General features: G+C 38.0%; 1 protein-coding gene across 5 annotated transcripts in view; it reads left to right on the forward strand.

Annotated features, from left to right (window-relative positions):
* Window positions 1–18,800, forward strand: part of ARNT (aryl hydrocarbon receptor nuclear translocator) — an 80,493-nt gene that overhangs the window by 13,866 nt on the left and 47,827 nt on the right. For all 5 annotated transcript variants that reach the window (XM_029946699.1, XM_029946703.1, XM_029946700.1 and 2 more), the window contains exon 2: window positions 13,424–13,535. In XM_029946699.1, coding sequence (XP_029802559.1) covers window positions 13,424–13,535 — 112 coding nt within the window. The remainder of the gene's footprint in view (window positions 1–13,423; window positions 13,536–18,800) is intronic.

Below are 18,800 nucleotides of genomic sequence, written 5' to 3' on the forward strand. Positions count from 1 at the left end.
AGTTACAAATGCCTGGACTTGTAATAAGAGACATGCATAAAAGAGGTTTTGTTTGTTTAAGTTAGGTACAGTTTATTTTAAATATAGTTTGGAGGTAGATTTTAGGAATAATAAAGAAAAAATAAAAAACATATTCAAAGTGATTCATATTTTATTTTTCTTTAAAAAATTTTTTAAATGTTTTTATTTATTTTTGAGAAAGAGACAGCCTGCGGAGGGGAGGGTCAGAGAAAGAGGGAGATACAGAATTCAAAGACAGGCTCCAGGCTCTGAGCTAGCAGTCAGCACAGAGCCCGATGCAGGGCTTGAACCCATGAACCATGAGATCATAACCTGAGCCGAAATCATACGCTTAACCGACTGAGCCACTCAGGTGCCCCCATATTTTATTTTTCTTAAAGTTTACTTATTTTGAGATAGTGTGAGTGGAGGAGGAGAAGAGACAGAAAGAGACAGAGAATCCCAAGCAGGTTCTGCACTGTCAGCACAGAGCCCGAAGAGGGACTTGAACTCATGAACTGTGGGATCATGACCTGAGCTGAAATCAAGAGCCTGGTGCTTATTAACCAGCTGAGCCACGCGGAACCCCCCCACCAAAGTGACTCATATTTTAGACATTAAGAATATGATGAATTATTGTTCCAATATTTCTTTATTATCCAGCTTTTTCTTTTATTAAGAGAGTGAAAGAGAAAGTGGGGGAGGGGCAGAGGGAGAGGGAGCGGCTTGATCTCTCAACCATGAGATCATTACCTGAGCTTAAAATAAGAGTTGGATACTTAACTGAGCCACCCAGGCACCCCTTATCTATTCAATGTCTAATTCTTCCTTTATCAGTTCTGTTTTCTGTGCTGAAAACAGTGTGCTCAGTGCTGTTTTCAGTGATTTAGCTTTGTATTATTTCTCATATTTCAGGAAAGGAAGTTATATTTAGAAGTAACTTTTCTGTAAATCTGGGAGACTATGTTGACTGACAAAAATATGTTATATTTACTGTTTTTCTGTAATTTCTGTCAAATTGTGATTTTAATAAAAGGTACTTGGTTTTAGTGGAATAAGAATATTCCTTAACTGTGCTACGTGAACTTCTTCCATTTAAAAGGAGCTAATCTTAGTAAATCAGGTCCACAGAGTATGTTAAAAGAACCATACATCTTTTAGTATTAGCATTAGTTTCCCAGGCCTGCTGTGACAAATTAACATACTTGGAAGTTTAAAACAAAAAAAAATGTTCTTTTACAGTCCTAGAGGCTCAGAATATGAAATCAAGATGTGTGGGTAGCTTTGGCTCCTCTGGAGTCTCTGAGGGAGGAATCTCTCCTTTTCTAGCTTGTGGACACGTCACTTCATTCTTTGTGTGTCTCTGTATCCAGATGTCTCCCCTTGCTCTTATAAAGAGAGCAGTCATTGGATTTAGAGCCCACCCTAACCCATTTGGACCCAGACTTAGCTAATTGTATCTTCAGAGACCCTGTTTCCAAGTGAGGTCACATTCTGAGATTCTGTGTGGACGTGCATTTTTAGATTATTCGGTCTTCTGTAATTATTGAGTAAGGTTAATTCTAGGAACTCAAAAGATGGTTCAATCTGAGAAAACTTCTGTAATTCATGTCATTAACAAACTAAAAGAAAAAAATTTTTATATTAATGACTACTTTACAAAAGTAAATACTTTTGTAAATACGTTTCAGATTTTTAAAAACCCATTCCTGATTAAAAAAAAAAAAAGCTGTTGAATCTATAGAACCAAACCCCCTAAATTAAGTCCAGTGAAATCATGAATAAGTCAGAGATATATTCACGTTCGCTTTGGAGATTGTCTAGATCAAAGTTGCTTGACCTTTTGTAGGAAATGGATGTCTTTGGTGAGAACCGTTGAATCCTTCCTCACCTTCATTGGGTCATTATGGGAATAAATAAGAGGCACACAGGTTGTTCAGCATAGTGCCTAACCCATTGGTGAGGGCTGAGAAAAAAGTGTTAGGTATTACCATCCATGCACTCTCCACTCCCCCTTTACTCCTTGTAAAACTAAGGAGCAGAACTTCTGTTCTTAGGTAGAAAAATTCATACCTCACTTTTATGTCACCCTTACCCCTAAACAAAAGGCTCTGCTTCTCCAGGCCACGTTGGAGCCCATAGGTCAGCTGGCAGGTGCTTCGGAGGAAAAGCTGGAATGCATGAGGGGGATTAACCTGGAGGCAGCTTGCTGTTCTTGCTAAACCTTTCTTAGATAACGTCTTAGCTATTCAGCATATAAAATAGCAATGTATAGTATTAGAAATCAATTCTATTAAAAATACAGATATTGGGGCACCTGGGTGGTTCAGTCAGTTAAGCGTCCAACTTCAGCTCAGATCATGATCTCATGATCTGTGAGTTCGAGCCCCACATTGGGCTCTGGGCTGACAGTTCGAAGCCCAGAGCCTGCTTCAGATTCTGTGGCTCCCCCCCTCTCTCTGGACCTCTCCTGCTCAAGCTCTGTCTGTCACTCTCTCAAAAATAAATGTTAAAAATTTTTTTAAAAAGGTAAAGCTATCAAATTATTAAAAGGACAAATTTGTGAAAGTTAATGTTTATTTCTTTAACATGGTAAAGAACATGTCTACCTATTTTTAAATTTTTAAAATAAATTTTCAAATTTACTTTGTTTACTTTTGTTTTTTATTATTTATTTGAAAGAGAGTGTGCATGTGCATGCCTGAGTAGGGGAGAGGGGCAGAGGGAGAATCTTTTTTCCAGTTAAAAAAATATTTTTTTTAATTTATTTATTTTGAGGGGCATCTGGGTGGCTCAGTCATTTAAGTGTTAGACTTGGGGTTAGGTTATGATCTCACAGTCTGTCAGTTTGAGCCCACATCTGGCTCTGTGCTGACGGCTCTGTGCTTATGCCTTCGAGCCTGGAGCCTGCTTCAGATTCTGTGTCTCCCTCTCTCTCTCTGCCCTTTCCTTGCTCACATTCTCTCTCTCTCTCTCTCTCAGGAAAATAAACATTTAAAAAACCCCAGTTTGTTTATTTTGAGATAGAGTGAGTGTATATACAAGCAGGGAAGGGGCAGAGAGAGGGAGAGAGAAAATCCCAAGTAAGCTCTGTGCTATCAGTGCAGAGCCTGATATGGGGCTCAATCTCACGACCCTGGAATCATGACCTAAGCTGAAATCAAGAGTTGAAGGCTCAGCCACTAAGGTGCCCCATAATTACCCTATTTTTGAGGTAGAACTGAATGTTCATCCTAAATATTTTTGGTAATCATGATATAAAAGTATCTGATTTCTATTGATGACAGTCACAGTAACTAATACTATTATGGTTTACTGTGTACTTTCATGATTGAAGGAAATGCTAGATTTCAGTTAGATATTAATGAAAATAAAGATAAGAATTTTCCTCCTCCAAGTTCACAAACCAGCCTCCCCTGGGGGGTGGCTATCTATTGACCCATGGATTAAGAACATTGCAATAATGCTGTAAGAGAAGAAAACAAAATACTGTAAATATGGAGTAAGGAAAGGTAAGATCATCATTTCTTGTAGATGATGTGATTTTAACTAAGAAAATCAAATAAGTTAAATGCTCTTAGGTAAGACAAATTAGTAATTTGGATACAATATAAATATACTAAAGTCAATAGTTTTGTTTTATCCTAGCAAAATCCAGTTAGAGGTTGAAATGGAAAAATGATTTAAATCACAATAATACTAGTAACTATAAAATACCTGAAAATTATTAGAGAAATATATGACTTACGTGAAGAAAATTATAAAATTTTATTAAAGGACATTAGAAAAGATCTGAATAAATGTAACATATACTGTATTCTTGAATGAGGAAATTCAATGTCATAATGCTACTCTTCTTTCAAAATTACTGTAAAAGTTTAATGTCATTGAATTAATTTCATGAGTTTCTTAATAGAGTTTTACAGATTTTAAAGTTCAAAAGGAAGATGAAGTATATGACTTTAAAAATGTTTTTAAAAACTTTTAAACTAAACATTATTATTATTATTATTTTAGTGTTTGTTTATTTTTGAGACAGAGCTAAAGAGACAGAGTGCAAATGGGGGAGGGGCAGAGAGAGAGGGAGACACAGAATCCAAAGCAGGCTCCAGGCTCTGAGCTGTCAGCATAGACACACGTGAGATCATGACCTGAGCCAAAGCTAGATGCTTAACCAACCCAGCCACTCAGGTGTCCCTAAACTTCTTATTTCGAGGTAATTTTAGATTCGTATACAATCATGAAAAGTAATACAGAGATCTCCTACCTTTAACTCTGTTTCCGTCGATGTTAGTGTCTTGCAAACCTAGTACACAACATCAGGACCAGGATATTGACATTGCTACAGTCAAGATACAGATTTCTGTCATCACAAGAGTCCCTAATGATGCCTTTTTAAAGTTACACCTGCTTTCTTTGTGCCCTCCCCACTCCCTCTGGGCAGCCCCAAACCGTTCTTTATTTCTATAATTTTGTCATTTCAAGAGTATTCTATGAATGGGATTATACACTATGTAATTACGGTTGATTTTTTTCACTCATGATTCTCATCCAGTGTGTGTAGTAATAATACTTCATTCCTTTTTGCTGCTGAGTAGTATTCAGTTATCTGGGTATATGTCACAGTTAGTCCACTTATTAAAGGAGTTACGGTGGTCCCCCCCATGCCCCCCCAGTTTTGAGCTGTTACAAATAAAAGTACTATAAACATTTGTGGACAGGTTTTTGTGTAGATAAAGTTTTCATTTTGGGGTATAAACACCCACTAGTGTAGTGCTGATTTGTATGTTAGTGGCAGGTTTAGTTTTTAAAGAAACATCCAGGGGCACCTGGGTGGCTCAGGCGGTTAAGTGACCGGCTTTGGCTCAGGTCATGATACCACGGTTTGTGGGTTCAAGCCCTGCGTTGGGTTCTGTGCTGACAGCTAGCTCAGAGCCTGGAGTCTGCTTCAGATTCTGTACCTCCCTCCCTCTCTCTGACAGTCCCCTGCTTGCGTGCGCTCTCTCTCTCTGTCTCTCAAAAAAAAAAAACAAAAAAAACCTTCCAAACTATTTTTTGGAGTGGCTGTGTGTCTGTATTATACATCCACCAGCACTATATAAGTGAGAGATTGTGTGTGCCTGAGCCAGGGGAGGGGGAAAGGGAGAGAGAGAGAAAGAGAATGCCAAGCAGGCTCTGTGTTGTCAAGCAGGCTCTCTATGGGGCTTGAGTTCATGAACAGAACCATGAGATGTGAGATTATGACCTGAGCTGAAATCAAGAGTCAGATGCTTAACTGACTGAGCTACCCAGGCACCCCAGTGATCTACTTTTTCTGTATCCTTCCCAGCATTTGGTATTTTTATTGTTTTGTTTTGTATTTTTTTTAGTCATCCTAAGTATGTAATGCATATTCATTGTAGCTTTAATTTGTATTTTGCTCATGGCTGATAATGTTGAACATTTTCTCATATGCTTATTTACTATTTGTACATCTTTGGTGAACTGTCTCTTCATGTCTTTTGCCCATATTGTAGTCAGATTGCTTTTTTTTTTTCCATTGAGTTTTGGGCAGTTTTTTAATATTCTTATTTTTAAAGTTTTTTTTTAAAGTTTTAAAAATGCTTTTATATTTGAGAGTGAAAGCGAGAGAGAGAGAGATGAGACTTGAGTGAGGGAGAGGCTGACAGAATCTGAAGCAGGATCCAGGTTCTGAGCTGTGAGCTGTGAGCTGTGAGCAAAGAGCCGGATGCGGGGCTTGAATTCATGAACCGTGAGGTCATAACTTGAGCCAGTGTCGGACACTTAACTGACTGAGCCACCCAGGTGCCCGTATTTTATTAAAGTTTATTTATTTATTTTGAGAGAGAGTGTGTATGCGTGCTCAAGTGGGGGAGGGGAAGGGTGAGAGGGAAAGAATCCCAAGCAGGCTCCATGTTGTCAGCAAGGAGCCCAACATGGGGCTTGATCCCATGAGATCATGACCTGAGCCTAAATCAAGAGTTGGACGCTAAACCGACTAAGGCACTTAGGTGTCCTGTGTTCTTTCCATATTGTAGACACAAGTCTTTTCCTTCAGTGTTTTTTTTCACTTTGTAATTTGTCTCTTTAGCCTCTGACAGTTGTTCACAGACTAAAAGTTTTTAATTTTAATGAAATCCAGTTCATCAGTTTTACTATTCATGGATCATACTTTTGGTACCTAGTCCCAGATCCTGAAGATTTTCTCTTATTTTTTCTCCTTAAGGATTGTATCGTTTTTACATTTACATAGTGATCCATTCTGATTAATAAAATATATTTTTAAATGTTTGTTTATTTTTGAGAGAGAAGAGACAGATTGTGGATGGGGGAGGGGCAGAGAGAATGAGACATAAAATGTGAAGCAGGCTCTAGGCTCAAGCTGTCAGCTCAGAGCCTGATGCAGGGCTCGAACCTGTATGGTCATAACCTGAGCCAGAGTCGGATGCTTAACCAACTGAGCCACCCAGGCTCCCCTTCCTTATAAATTTTATTATTTTTTTAATTTTTTAACATTTGTTTATCTTTGAGAGACAGAGAGAGACAGATCATGAGCAGGGGAGGGTCGGAGAGAGAGGGGGACACAGAATCAGAAGCAGGCTCCAGGCTCTGAGCTGTCAGCACAGAGCCCGACGTGGGCTCGAACCCACAAACTGAGATCATGACCTGAGCCAAAGTTGGATGCTCAACCGACTGAGCCACCCAGGCGCCCCCCTTCCTTATAAATTTTAGAACCATCTTGTTTATATTTACAAAACCATATTGGTAGAATTTTGATAGGAATTGCATCAAATCTGGATATCAGTTTGAAGAGAATTGGCATTTTTTTTTAAAGCTTATTTTTGAAAAAGAGAGGGTGAGGGAGAGGCGAAGAGAGAGAGGGTGAAAGACAGTCCTAGGCAGCTCTGCACTGTCAGCACAGAACCTGATGTGGGACTTGAACCCACGAACCATGAGATCATAACCTGAGTCAAAGCCAAGAGTTAGATGCTTCACTGAGCCACCCAGGTGCCCTGTGAATTGACATCTTTATTGTGTTGAGTCTTTGAAATCATGAATGTGGTATATGTCTCCATTTATTTAGGTTTTTAAAAAAGTTTATTTATTTTGAGAGAGAGAGAGTGCCGCGCGCATGCGAGCAAGCAGAGGAGGGGCGGAGAAAGAATCCCAACCAGGCTCCATGCTCTCAGTGGGGCACCCAATGTCAGGCTCAATCGCACGAATTGTGAGATCATGACCTAAGCTGAAATCAAGAGTCAGACGCTTAACTGCCTAACTGCGCTACCTGGGCACCCCTACATTTATTTAGAACATTTCTTTCTCAGTGTTGTGTAGTTTTCAGCATACAAGTCCTGTGGTTTTTGATGTATTTACACTTAAATATTTTTTCTTTTTTTAAATGATTGTAAATAACTTTGTATTTTTAATTTTGGTGTCTACCAATTGCTGATATATAGAAACAGTTTATTCTTGTATACTTGTATCCTGAAACTTTGTTGGATTCACTTATTCTGTGGTTTGTTTGTTTTTTTTTTTTTTTGGTAGATTCCTTAGGATTTTTTTTTTTTAATTTAAGTGTCTTTTTTTTTTCCTTTTAATAGAGAGAGAGAGAGAGAGAGAGCGAGAGAGCGAGCATGCTGGCAGGGCAGGGGGCAGAGAGGGAGAGAGATAATCTTAAGCAGGCTCCAGACTCAGCATGGAGCCTTTTGCAGGGCTCCATCCCTCTGATCCTGGGATCATGACCTGAGCTCAAATTGACAGTTTGACACTGAGCTGCTGAGCCACCTAGACACCCCTCCTTGGGATTTTCTACAATCATGCCATATATGAATGGGGACAGTTTATATCTTCCTTTTTGGTCTTTATGTCTTTTATTTCCTTTTCATGCATTTTTGCGCTGGCTAGGGCTTCCCACATTATGTTTGAATTAATGATGAGATGGAACATTCTTGCCTAGTTCCCAATTGTAGAAAGCATTGTCTTTCACCATTAAGTATAATATTAGCTTTAGGCTTCTTTCCTTTTTTTTTTTTTTATATTTTTGTTTTTCTTATTTTGGTGTTTTTTGGTGGGAGGAGGTAAATTCTTTTATCAGGTTGAGGACATTTCCCTTTTTTCTCTTTTTTAATCAGAATTAGTGTGAAATTTTATCAAATGCTTTCTTGCATAAGTTGGTGGATCATCTGTTATTTTTTTTTAAATGTTTTATTTATGTTTGATGCAGAGAGAGACAGAGCATGAGAGGGGGAGGGGCAGAGAGAGAAGGAGACACAGAACCAGAAGCAGGCTCCAGGCTCAGAGCTAGTTGTCAGCACAGAGCCTGACTCGGGGCTCAAACCCACGAACCTGAGATCTGACCTGAGCTGAAGTCGGAGGCTTAACCGACTGAGCCACCGAGGTGCCCCCATCTGTTACGTTTCTTCTTTAGTTTGGTAATATGGTGGATTATGTTGATTATTAAATATTGAGGCAGTTTGATTCTCTGGAATAAATCATATTTGATCATGTGTAATACTTTCGCATATTGCTAAATTTTATTTGCTAATAGTAAGAATATTTGTTCCTGGGGGTGCTGGGGTGGCTCAGTTGGTTAAGTAACTGACTCTCGATCTTGGATCGGGTCATGATCTCACCATTCATGGGAGCCACGTTGGGCTCCACACTAACAGTGTGGAGCTTGCTTGGGATTCTCGCTTTCCCTCGCTCTCTGCCCCTCCCCCACTCACATGTGTGTGCACAATCTCTCTCAAAATAAATTTTAAAAAAAGTTTTAGATCTGTTTTCATGAGACATATTGATCTCTACTCTTTTTAAAAAAATTTTAATGCTTATTTATTTTTGAGAGAGAGACAGAGTGTGAGTGGGGGAGGTACAGAGAGAGAGGGAGACGCAGAATCCAAAGCAGGCTCCAGGGTCTGAGCTGTCAGCGCAGATCCCGACGTGGGGCTTGATCTCATGAACTATGAGATCATGTTCTGAGCTGAAGTCCGATGCTTAACTGCCTGAGCCATCCAGGTGCCCCTAGTTTGTTTGTTTTTATGTAGGCTTCACACCCAGTGCAGAGCCCAACAAGGGGCTTGAACTCATAACTGTGAGATCAGGACCTGAGCTGAGATCAGGAGTCGGATGCTTAACCGACTGAGCCACCCAGGTGCCCCTGATCTCAGTATTTTTGTCAATTTGTTTGCATTATTTTTAGTACTGAGTTTGCCTGGATCTGGTATCAGGGTAATTCTAGCTTCATAAGGTGAATTGGCAGGTGTCTCCTTTCTCAACCAGTTTCTGGAGGAGATTGTGTAGAAATGATATTAACTCTTTAAATGTTTGGTAGAATTCATTCCATCTGGACCTGGGGATTTCTTTTTTCAGACTTTTTAAATTATAGATTCAATTTCCTAATATTTATGAGGCCATTTAAGTCATCTGTTTTATTGGGGTCAGGTGTTTTAGTTAGTTTTTTTAAGGAATTGGTCTGTTTTGTCTAAGTTCTCAAATTTACATTTGTAAGTTATTCCTAGAATTACCACTTATCTCTTTGATTTCTTCAAGGTCTGTAGTGATATCCTTCTTTTTGTTTTATTTTTCCCCCTCTTTTCATTTCTGATATTGGTAGTTTGTGTTTTTTTTTGTGTCTTACTAAGGACTTGTTAATTTTATTGATCTGTTTAAAGAACCAGAATCAGCTTTTCAGTTCATTTATTATTTTCTGTTTTCAAATTCATTGATTTATGTTGTCTAGTACTTCCTTTTGCTTGCTTTGGGTTTATCTTTTTTTTTTTTTGAGAGGGAGGGAGAGAGTGTGCGCGCGCACGCGCGCACACACACACGCGCGCGCGCGCACACACACACACACACACACACACACACACACACACAGCCTAAGGCGGGGAGAGGGACAGAGAGTGAAAGAGAATCTTAAGCAGGCTCCACACTAAGCATGGAGCGCAATGTGGGGCTCAATTCCACAACCCTGAGATCACCAGCCAAGGCAAAACCAAGAGTTAGATGTCTAACCAACCAAGCCACCCAGGTGGCCTGATTTTGTTGTTTTCTAGGTTCTTAAAGTAGAAACTTAGATGTCTTGACTTTTCCTCTTTCCACTGTAAGCATTTAAGCACTATAAAATTGTCTCTGAGCACAACTTTTGCTGTGTCCCACAAGTTTTAATGTTTTGTGTTTACATTCATATTTTATTTCTGTGTCCTTTGTATTTTCTTTGAGACTTTATTTTGGATTCATTGATTTTTTAAGAAGTTTTTTGTTTAATGTCCAAGTATATGGTGATTTTCCTGTTCTCTTTCTGTTACTGAGTTCTAGTTTAATTCCATTGTAGTTGGAGAATACAATCTATGATTTCATTCTTGTAAATTTGTTGAGGTTTGTTTAATGGCTCAGGATATAGTCTTATAGTCTATCTTGGTTTATATTTGGGGCACACTTGAAAAGAATGTGTACCAACTATTGTGTGTTGGAGTGTGTCTGTAAATGTTAATTAGACCCTGTTGGTTGAGGCTGTCATTGTGATTTTTTATATCTTTGCTGAACTTCTGTCTAGTTGTTCTGTCAGTTGAATGAGGGGTATTGAAATCTCTAACTCTAAGTATTTTCTTTTTTTCTGTTATGTCAGTTTTTGTTTAACATATTTTGGAGCTCTGTTTGGTACACACATACCAACTGTCTTCTTGGTGGCTTGAATATTATATAATGTGCTTTGTGGTCAGTTTATCTGATTATTATTAATATAGCTACTCTTGTTTTCCTTTGATCAGTGTTTAAGGATATATTTTTTTCATCCTTTTGCTTCCAACTTGTCTCTGCTGTTATATTTGAAACAACTTTCTTGTAGACTGCATATAGTTGGGTTGTATTGTTTAATTTGTTCTGCCAATCCTCTGTTAATTGGTATATTTAGATTATTTATATAAAATTATTAATATGTTAGCACTTAAGTTTGCTGTTTTATTTTTTGTTTCCTGTTTGTTTGAGTTTTTATTTCTTTGTTTTTTTCTCTCCCTTCCTGTAGGTAATTTGAACAATTTTTTAGAATTCCCTTTTGAGGGGCACCTGGCTGGCTCAGTTGGAAGAGTGTGAATTTCTTGATCTTGGGGTTGTGGGTTTGAACCACATCATGTTGGGTACAGAGATTCCTAACAAACAAACAAACAAAAAAACCTTAAAAACTCTTAAGAACCCCATTTTGACTTTTTTATGTTTGCTGGTGTATCACTTTCTATACCTTTTCTAGTAATTGCTGTAGTGGGCATTGCATTATGTATCATAACATCACAGTCCGTTGGTTTCATTTTACTACTTTAAGTGTTGACATCTTCCCACCCTTAAGTATTCCTATTTGTAATTTGTCTTAAGTAGTTTTTCTATATATATTTAGAAATATACCAGACAGTATTATATTTTTTTGCTTCAATCATTAAATGTAATGTAGAAAACTCAGAAGGAAAGCCTTTTGATTTTACCCATATTTAAAAAAATTTTTTTAAATGTTTTATTTATTTTTGATACAGAGAGAGACAGAGCATGAGAGGGGGAGGGGCAGAGACAGAAGGAGACACAGAACCAGAAGCAGGCTCCAGGCTCTGAGCTAGCTGTCAGCACAGAGCCTGACTCAGGGCTCGAACCCACAAACATGAGATCTGACCTGGGCTGAAGTTGGAGGCTTAACCAACTGAGCCACCCAGGCGCCCCTGATTTTACCCATATTTTTGCATACCGTGTTTTTTTTTTTTTATTGCTTTGATATACGTTGATGTGTTGTGTTTCAGAATTCCTTGTTATATAATTTCTTTTCTGTCGAGAGAATTTTGTCCAGCCATTCTTTTAGGATAGGTTTGCTGGTGGCAAGTGCTCATTAGTTTTAAGTCATCGAGACTGTTGATTTCCCCTTCGTTCCTGAATGATATTTTCACTGGGTGTAGGATTCTGGGTTGCCTTCTTTTTTTTTTTTTTTACTGGTATCGTACTACATTATGGTTTCAGATGAAAAATCTGTTTGAATTATTTTTCTTCTGTAAGTAAGGTATCATTTATCTCTAGCTACTTTTTAGATAATTATGACGTGTTGGGATAGATTTCTTTAGGTTTATCCTTTTGGGGTTTACTCAACTTCTTAAATCTGTAGGTTACATCTCTTGCCAAATATGGGAACTTTTCAGGTATTACTTTTCAGCTTTGCTCTCTTTCTCTTCTTTTTTCCAAGACTCTAATGAGTAATTTTTAGTGTTGTATCTTACATTTTACTGAGTCTTCTCTTTGTTCCTTTCATTCTGCTGTTGAATCAATCCACTTAACTTGTTGTTTCAATTATTTTTCAGTTCTAAAATTTCTATTTGATTCTTTTTTATATTTTATTTTTGTTTAAACTTTCTTTGCTGAGGCTTTCAACTTGTTTATTTATTTTAACTGTGTTAATTGTTGAAGCATTTTTATTGTGTCTGCTTTGAAAATCTTTGTGAAATAATTCTAACATCTGTGCCATATTGTTGGCATCTTATCATCATCATCATCAATTTAGCTCATTAAAAGAAAGACTCAAGCTATATGTGAAATCTCAGTAGTGGCATCTACTGATTGCTGTTTTTCATTCAATTTGAGATCTTCTTGGTTCTTGATATGATGAGTGGTTCTTTTTTTTTTTAATTGAAGATTGGATATTTTTATGTCATGTGACATTGGATCTTATTTAAACCTGTTTTAGCTGGCTTTCACTGGTACTACTTCAGGAGGGGAAAGGTGAGTGAGGTTTTGGTGGAGTTCCAGTTTTTGGGGTTTTTTTTGGCATTTTCCAAATAAAATAAGTAAAAGGATATAAGTTAATATGTTTGCTGAATGAATAAAATGTATAAACCAATTTTGTGTGTGTGTTTTAGATTATCATTATGTCACTGTCACAAGCTTTTAAAAGTAAAGGATGCAGGTAGAATATAGTAGTCCCTTTCCCAAACTCTACGAAGCAAGGAGAACTGAAGTATAGGGAACGTATACTTTGACCAGTGTTAAGAATTTAAGAAGAGCAACCTGGATATGAACATATGGGTTTTCTAGCAAACTACTGAGATTTCACATATAGCTTGAGTCTTTCTTTTAATGAGCTAAATTGATGATGATGATGATAAGAAAGGACTATCTTGGGGCGCCTGGGTGGCTCAGTTGGTTAAGCATCCGGCCTTTGCTCAGGTCATGATCTCACGGTTTGTGGGTTTGAGCCCCGCATCAGGCTCTGTGCTGACAGCTAGTTCAGAGCCTGGAGCCTGCTTGAATTCTGTATCTCCATCTCTCTCTCTGACCCTCCCCTGCTTGCACTGTCTCTCTCTGTCTCTCAAAATAAAATATATTTTAAAAAAAATTAAAAAAGAAAAAAAGAAAGGACTATCTTTTTAAAATGTGTATTTCTGTTTTTCTTTGATAGAAATGACATCAGATGTACCATCACTGGGTCCAGCCATGGCCTCAGGAAACCCTGGGACTGGGATTCAAGGTGGAGGAGCCATTGTCCACAGGGCTATTAAGCGGAGACCAGGGTGAGTTTGATTATCCTGTGTTGTGAATGTGTCTCCTATAAGCTGGCCTGATTTAGTTAGTGGCTGAATCCTCTTGACTGTGCTTAACCCTTTCAACTCAACTGGTTACTTACTATACTGCTGTCAGATACCTTTCTTTAGTCCCTGGATTTTTTCCCTTATACAGAATTAACATTTTTATCTAAGTTTCTTATATGCACGGTTTTTAAAAAATTTATTTTTATTGAGTATTAGATTTTAATTATTTTATGACTAACAAACAGTATTATATTAATTTCAGGTGTACAGTATAATAATTCAACAATTCTGTACATCATTACTCAAGTGCTCATCATGATAAATGTACTTGAAAAAAATGAAAAAAGTTTTTTCCCAAAAAGATCATTTCTTAATGAAGCATATTTGAGAATACATGGTTCTACAAGATGGAATACATAAAACATTCTATCCAAGAAAAATAGAGTACAAATTTTTTTCAAGTACACACAGAAGAATCCATTGGTTAATTCACTTAAAAAGAGGCATAACAAATATTACAAATTTAAGAAAACTGAAATCATACCAAGTGTATTTTCCAGCCACATGGTAGAAAACTAAAGATCAACAGTAAAACAAAGCTGGAAAATTTACAATGTAAATATTAAATATTTACTATGTAAAAATTAACACACAACTGCATAAGCAGTAGGCAAAATAAGAAATCAAATGGTGGGCACCTGGGTGGCTCAGTCGGTTGAGTCTCCGACTTTGGCTCAGGTCAGATCTCACGTTCGTGGGTTCGAGTCCCGCGTCAGGCTCTGTGCTGACAGCCAGCTCAGAGCCTGGAGCCTGCTTCTGGTTCTGTGTCTCCTTCTCTCTCTGCCCCTCCCACTCTCATGTTCTGTCTCTTTCTGTATCAAAAATAAATAAGACATTAAAAAATTAAAAAAAAAATCAAATGGTAAATACAAATATGTCTCAAAACAAAAGAAAAAGAAAATACGATATTCCAAACCTTATGGGATGCAGCAAAAACAGATGTTAGAGTGAAATTTATGTTATCATTGCTTATATTAAAAACTCAAGGGGCGCCTGGGTGGCTCAGTCGGTTAAGCCTTCGACTTCGGCTCAGGTCAGATCTCATGTTCGTGGGTTCAAGCCCCGCGTCGGGCTCTGTGCTGACAGCCAGCTCAGAGCCTGGAGCCTGCTTCTGGTTCTGTGTCTCCTTCTCTCTCTGCCCCTCCCTCTCTCATGCTCTGTCTCTCTCTGTATCAAAAATAAATAAAACATTAAAAAAATTTATATTAAAGACTCAAATAAACAAGTTAATATTACACAAGAAGACTAGAAAAAAAAAGTAGTTGAAATTTAGTAGAGAAGGGAATAACAAAGAAAAGTCAGAAATAAATAGAGATCAGAATAAACAATAACATAACATTGAAAGTAATGACCAGGTTTTCAAACAAAACTGAACAAAACGAAATTGGTGTTATTTAATATTAACTAAGGGGAAAAAGACTCAAAAACTACAATGAGGGCCAAAATGGAAGAGAAAACAATACAACAGGTAACCACAGAACTATAATAGATAACACAGATTACTATAAACAATTATGTGGTAACAAATCAGATAATTTAGGAAAAAAACAAAAACAGGGAATTCCTAAAAACATACAAGTTACCAAGATTGAATTGTGAGTCTTTTTTTTTTAATGTTTATTTATATTTGAAGGAGAGAGAGACAGAGTATGAATGGGTAAGGGGCAGAGAGAAAGGGAGACACAGAATTTGAAGCAGGCTTCAGGCTCTGAGCTGTTAGCACAAAGCCCGGCATGGGGCTTGAACTCACAATCCATGAGATCATGATCTGAGCTGAAGCCGGAGGCCTAAGTGACTCAGCCACCCAGTTGCCCCTGAATTGTGAGTCTTGAATCCAAGAAGTAGGAAGTCCTCTTAGACCACTGACGTGAATGAAAGTTGAATTTAGGAATCCAGAATCTCCCAGCACAGAAAACCTGAGGCACATGGCTCCATTGGCAAACTCTACCAAACATTAAAAATGGAGTGGGGGTGGTGGTGCACCTGGATGGTTCAGTTGGTTGAGTGTCTGACTTCAGCTCAGGTTATGATCTCATAGTTGATAAGTTCGAGACCCATATCAGGCTCTCTGTTGACAGCTCAGAGCTGGAGTATGCTTTGGATTCTGTGTCTCCCTCTCTCTGTACCCCCCCCATGCTCTGTCTCTCTGTCTCTCTCAAAAAAAACATAAAAAAATAAAATTAATGATAATCTTCATCAGAATCTTGCAAATAATGGAATAGAGGGAACACATTGAGAATCATTCCATGAGGCCAGTAGTACCCTGATACCAAAGCAGGACTAAAGCAATGCAAGAACAAAGAAGCCTACCTTGGTATTAGTATTGCTACTCTTTCTTTTGATATCCATATGTGTGTTGCTTCTCCATTTCCTCACTTTCAACCAGCAGTTACTTTAGGTCTAAAATGATCCTCTTGTAGACAACATCTAGAAGGGTCTTGTTTTGTTTTTTAAGGGTTTTTTTTTTTTTTTTTTTTAGTGTTTGTTTATATATTTTGAGAGAGATTGTGAGTGGGAGAGGGGCAGTGAGTGAGAGAATTCTAAACAGGCTCCATGCTGCTTCCATGTGGGGCTCGATCCCATGAACATTCTTCAGATCATGATCTGAGCCAAAATCAAGAGTTGGATGTTCAACCAACTGAGCCACCCAGACACCCCAAACGGTCTTGTTTTTTATCCATTCTGTCCATATTCTTATATCTTTTGATTGGAGCATTTGGTACATTTATATTCAAAGTAATTATTGATATAAAGTATTTATTGCTACTTTATTACTTGTTTTGTTGTTTCTGGAGATTTTCTTTGATCCTTTATCACTTTCAGTCTCTCCTTTGCACTCAAAGAGTCCCCCTTAATATTTCTTTCTTTCTTTCTTTTTTGAAAGATAGAGTGAGAGTGGGGGAGGGGTAGAGAGAGAGGGAGACACAGAATCTGAAGCAGGCTGCAGGCTCTGAGCTTTCAGTATATGTGCTGCCAAAGCGGGCACAAGGCTCTAAGCTTTCAGCACAGAGCCCAAGATGGTGCTCAACTCCACAAACTGTGAGATTGAGATCATGACCTGAGCCGAAATCAGACACTTAACTGACTGAGCCACCGAGGTGCCCCATCCCCTTTAATATTTCTGGCAGGACTGGTTTAGTAGTCATGAACTCTTTTAATTTTTGTTTGGGAAACTCTGTCTTCTCATAATGATAGACTGGCTGGGTAGATTATTCTTGGCTACATATTTTTCCCATTCAACACTTTGAATATACCATGCCACTCCCTTCTGGCTTGCCAAGTTTTTTTGATTAATCTCCAGTTAGCCTTTTGAGTTTTCTCTTGTAAGTTAAGGATTTCATTTGTCTTGGTGCTTTTAGTATTTTTATCAGTGTAGTTTGCAGATTTAATTACAGTATGTCTTGGTATTGTCCTCTTTTATTGATTTTGATGAAGAGTTATTTGTGCCTCTTGGATCTGGATATCTGCTTCCTTCTCCAGATTAGGGAAGTTTTCTGCTTTTCTTTCTTGAAATAATTTTGTGCCCCCTTTTTTCTCTCTTTTTCTGAGACGCCTATACTATGAATGTTACCATGTTTGATGGAGTCCCTGAGTTCTAAGTCTATTCTTGCCTTGCATAATCCTCTTTTGTTTAGCTCATTATTTTCTATTATTTTGTCTTCTAGATCAGTAATTCATTCCTCTGCTTTTTCCAACCTCCCATTCATTGAATCAAGCCTGTTTGCAATCTTGTTAATTGCATTCTTCATCTCTGATTGATTCTTTTTTAACTCTTCTATCTCTGTTGCAAGGGTCTCACTGATGTCTTCTTTTCTCAAGCCCAGTGAGTATCCTTATGATTGTTGCTTTAAATACCTCTTTTTTCCTGAAATTAATGAAACCAACAGTCTCTGCAAAACCCAAAGATTTCATGGTTTGTTTAAACTTTGTGTCTATATTTTCAAAATTAGAGAATGCTGAACTGTAGTATATTTCTCCTCTAAGGTATTGATATGTTGCTTGGTTTGGAATGCAAAGTCCATTTAATTCCAGAAGTATGTATGTATTTTTGTATTTTGTATGTATTTTGTATCTTGTATCTTAGTATAAGATATTGTGCTGATTGTTAGCATGATACAAAGATAAATAAGACACAGTTCTTGTCTCTAAGTTGCTTATGTCCTGAAGGGGGTAATCATTATACATATAAATAGAATATAAGATAGAATATGCCAAGTTTGCTGAGAAAGGAACACTTACAGTACTCTGTGTTTCTGAGTATGGAAATCCCATATTTAGTAAAGATTGGGAAAAGCTTCAGAAAAGAGGCTGCTTTAGAAAAGCCTGAGAGAATGGGTAGTATTTCGTCCAGTCTTTGGTGTTAAATTTCTCTTCTTTCTTTTTAAAAATTGTGAAGCCAGTATTATAGCTAGTCTTTTTTTGAGTGTGTTATTATTTTTTATAGTTTATTGTCAAGTTGGTTTCCATATAATACCCAGTGCTCATTCCAGCAAGTGCCCTCCTCCATGCCCATCACCCCTTTACCTTCTCCCACACCTTCCCATCAGCCCTCAGTTTGTTGTCAGTATTTTAGAGTCTCTTGGGGCCACTGGTTGGCTCAGTCAGTTAAGCGGCCAACTTCAGCTCAGGTCATGATCTCACAGTTCGTGGGTTTGAGCCCCGCAAAGGCTCTGTGCTGACAGCTCAGAGCCAGGAGCCTGCTTCTGATTCTGTGTCTCCCTCTCCCTCTGACCCTACCCTGCTCATACTCTGTGTCTGTCTCTCTAAAAAATAAATAAACATTAAAAAAGAAAAGAAAAGAGTCTCTTATGGTTTGCTTCCCTCCCTCTCCTTAACTGTTTTTCCCCTTCCCTACCCCCTGGTCCTCTGTTAAGTTTATCCTGTTCCACCTGTGAGTGACAACATGGTATCTGTTGTCCTCTCTGCCTGACTTATTTCACTTAGCATGACACCCTTGAGGTTCATCCACATTGCTACGAATGGCCAGATTTCATTCTTTCTCATTCCATTACATAGATAAACCACATCTTCTTGATCCATTCATCAGGTGATGGACATTTAGGCTCTTTCCATAATTTGGCTATTTTTGACAGTGCTGCTATGAACATTGGGGTACATGTGCCCCTATGCATCAGCATTCCTATGTCCCTTGGGTAAATCCCTAGCAGTGCTATTGCTGGGTCATAG

This window comes from Suricata suricatta, chromosome 8 (assembly GCF_006229205.1).
Source record: "Suricata suricatta isolate VVHF042 chromosome 8, meerkat_22Aug2017_6uvM2_HiC, whole genome shotgun sequence".
Classification (NCBI taxonomy): domain Eukaryota; kingdom Metazoa; phylum Chordata; class Mammalia; order Carnivora; family Herpestidae; genus Suricata; species Suricata suricatta.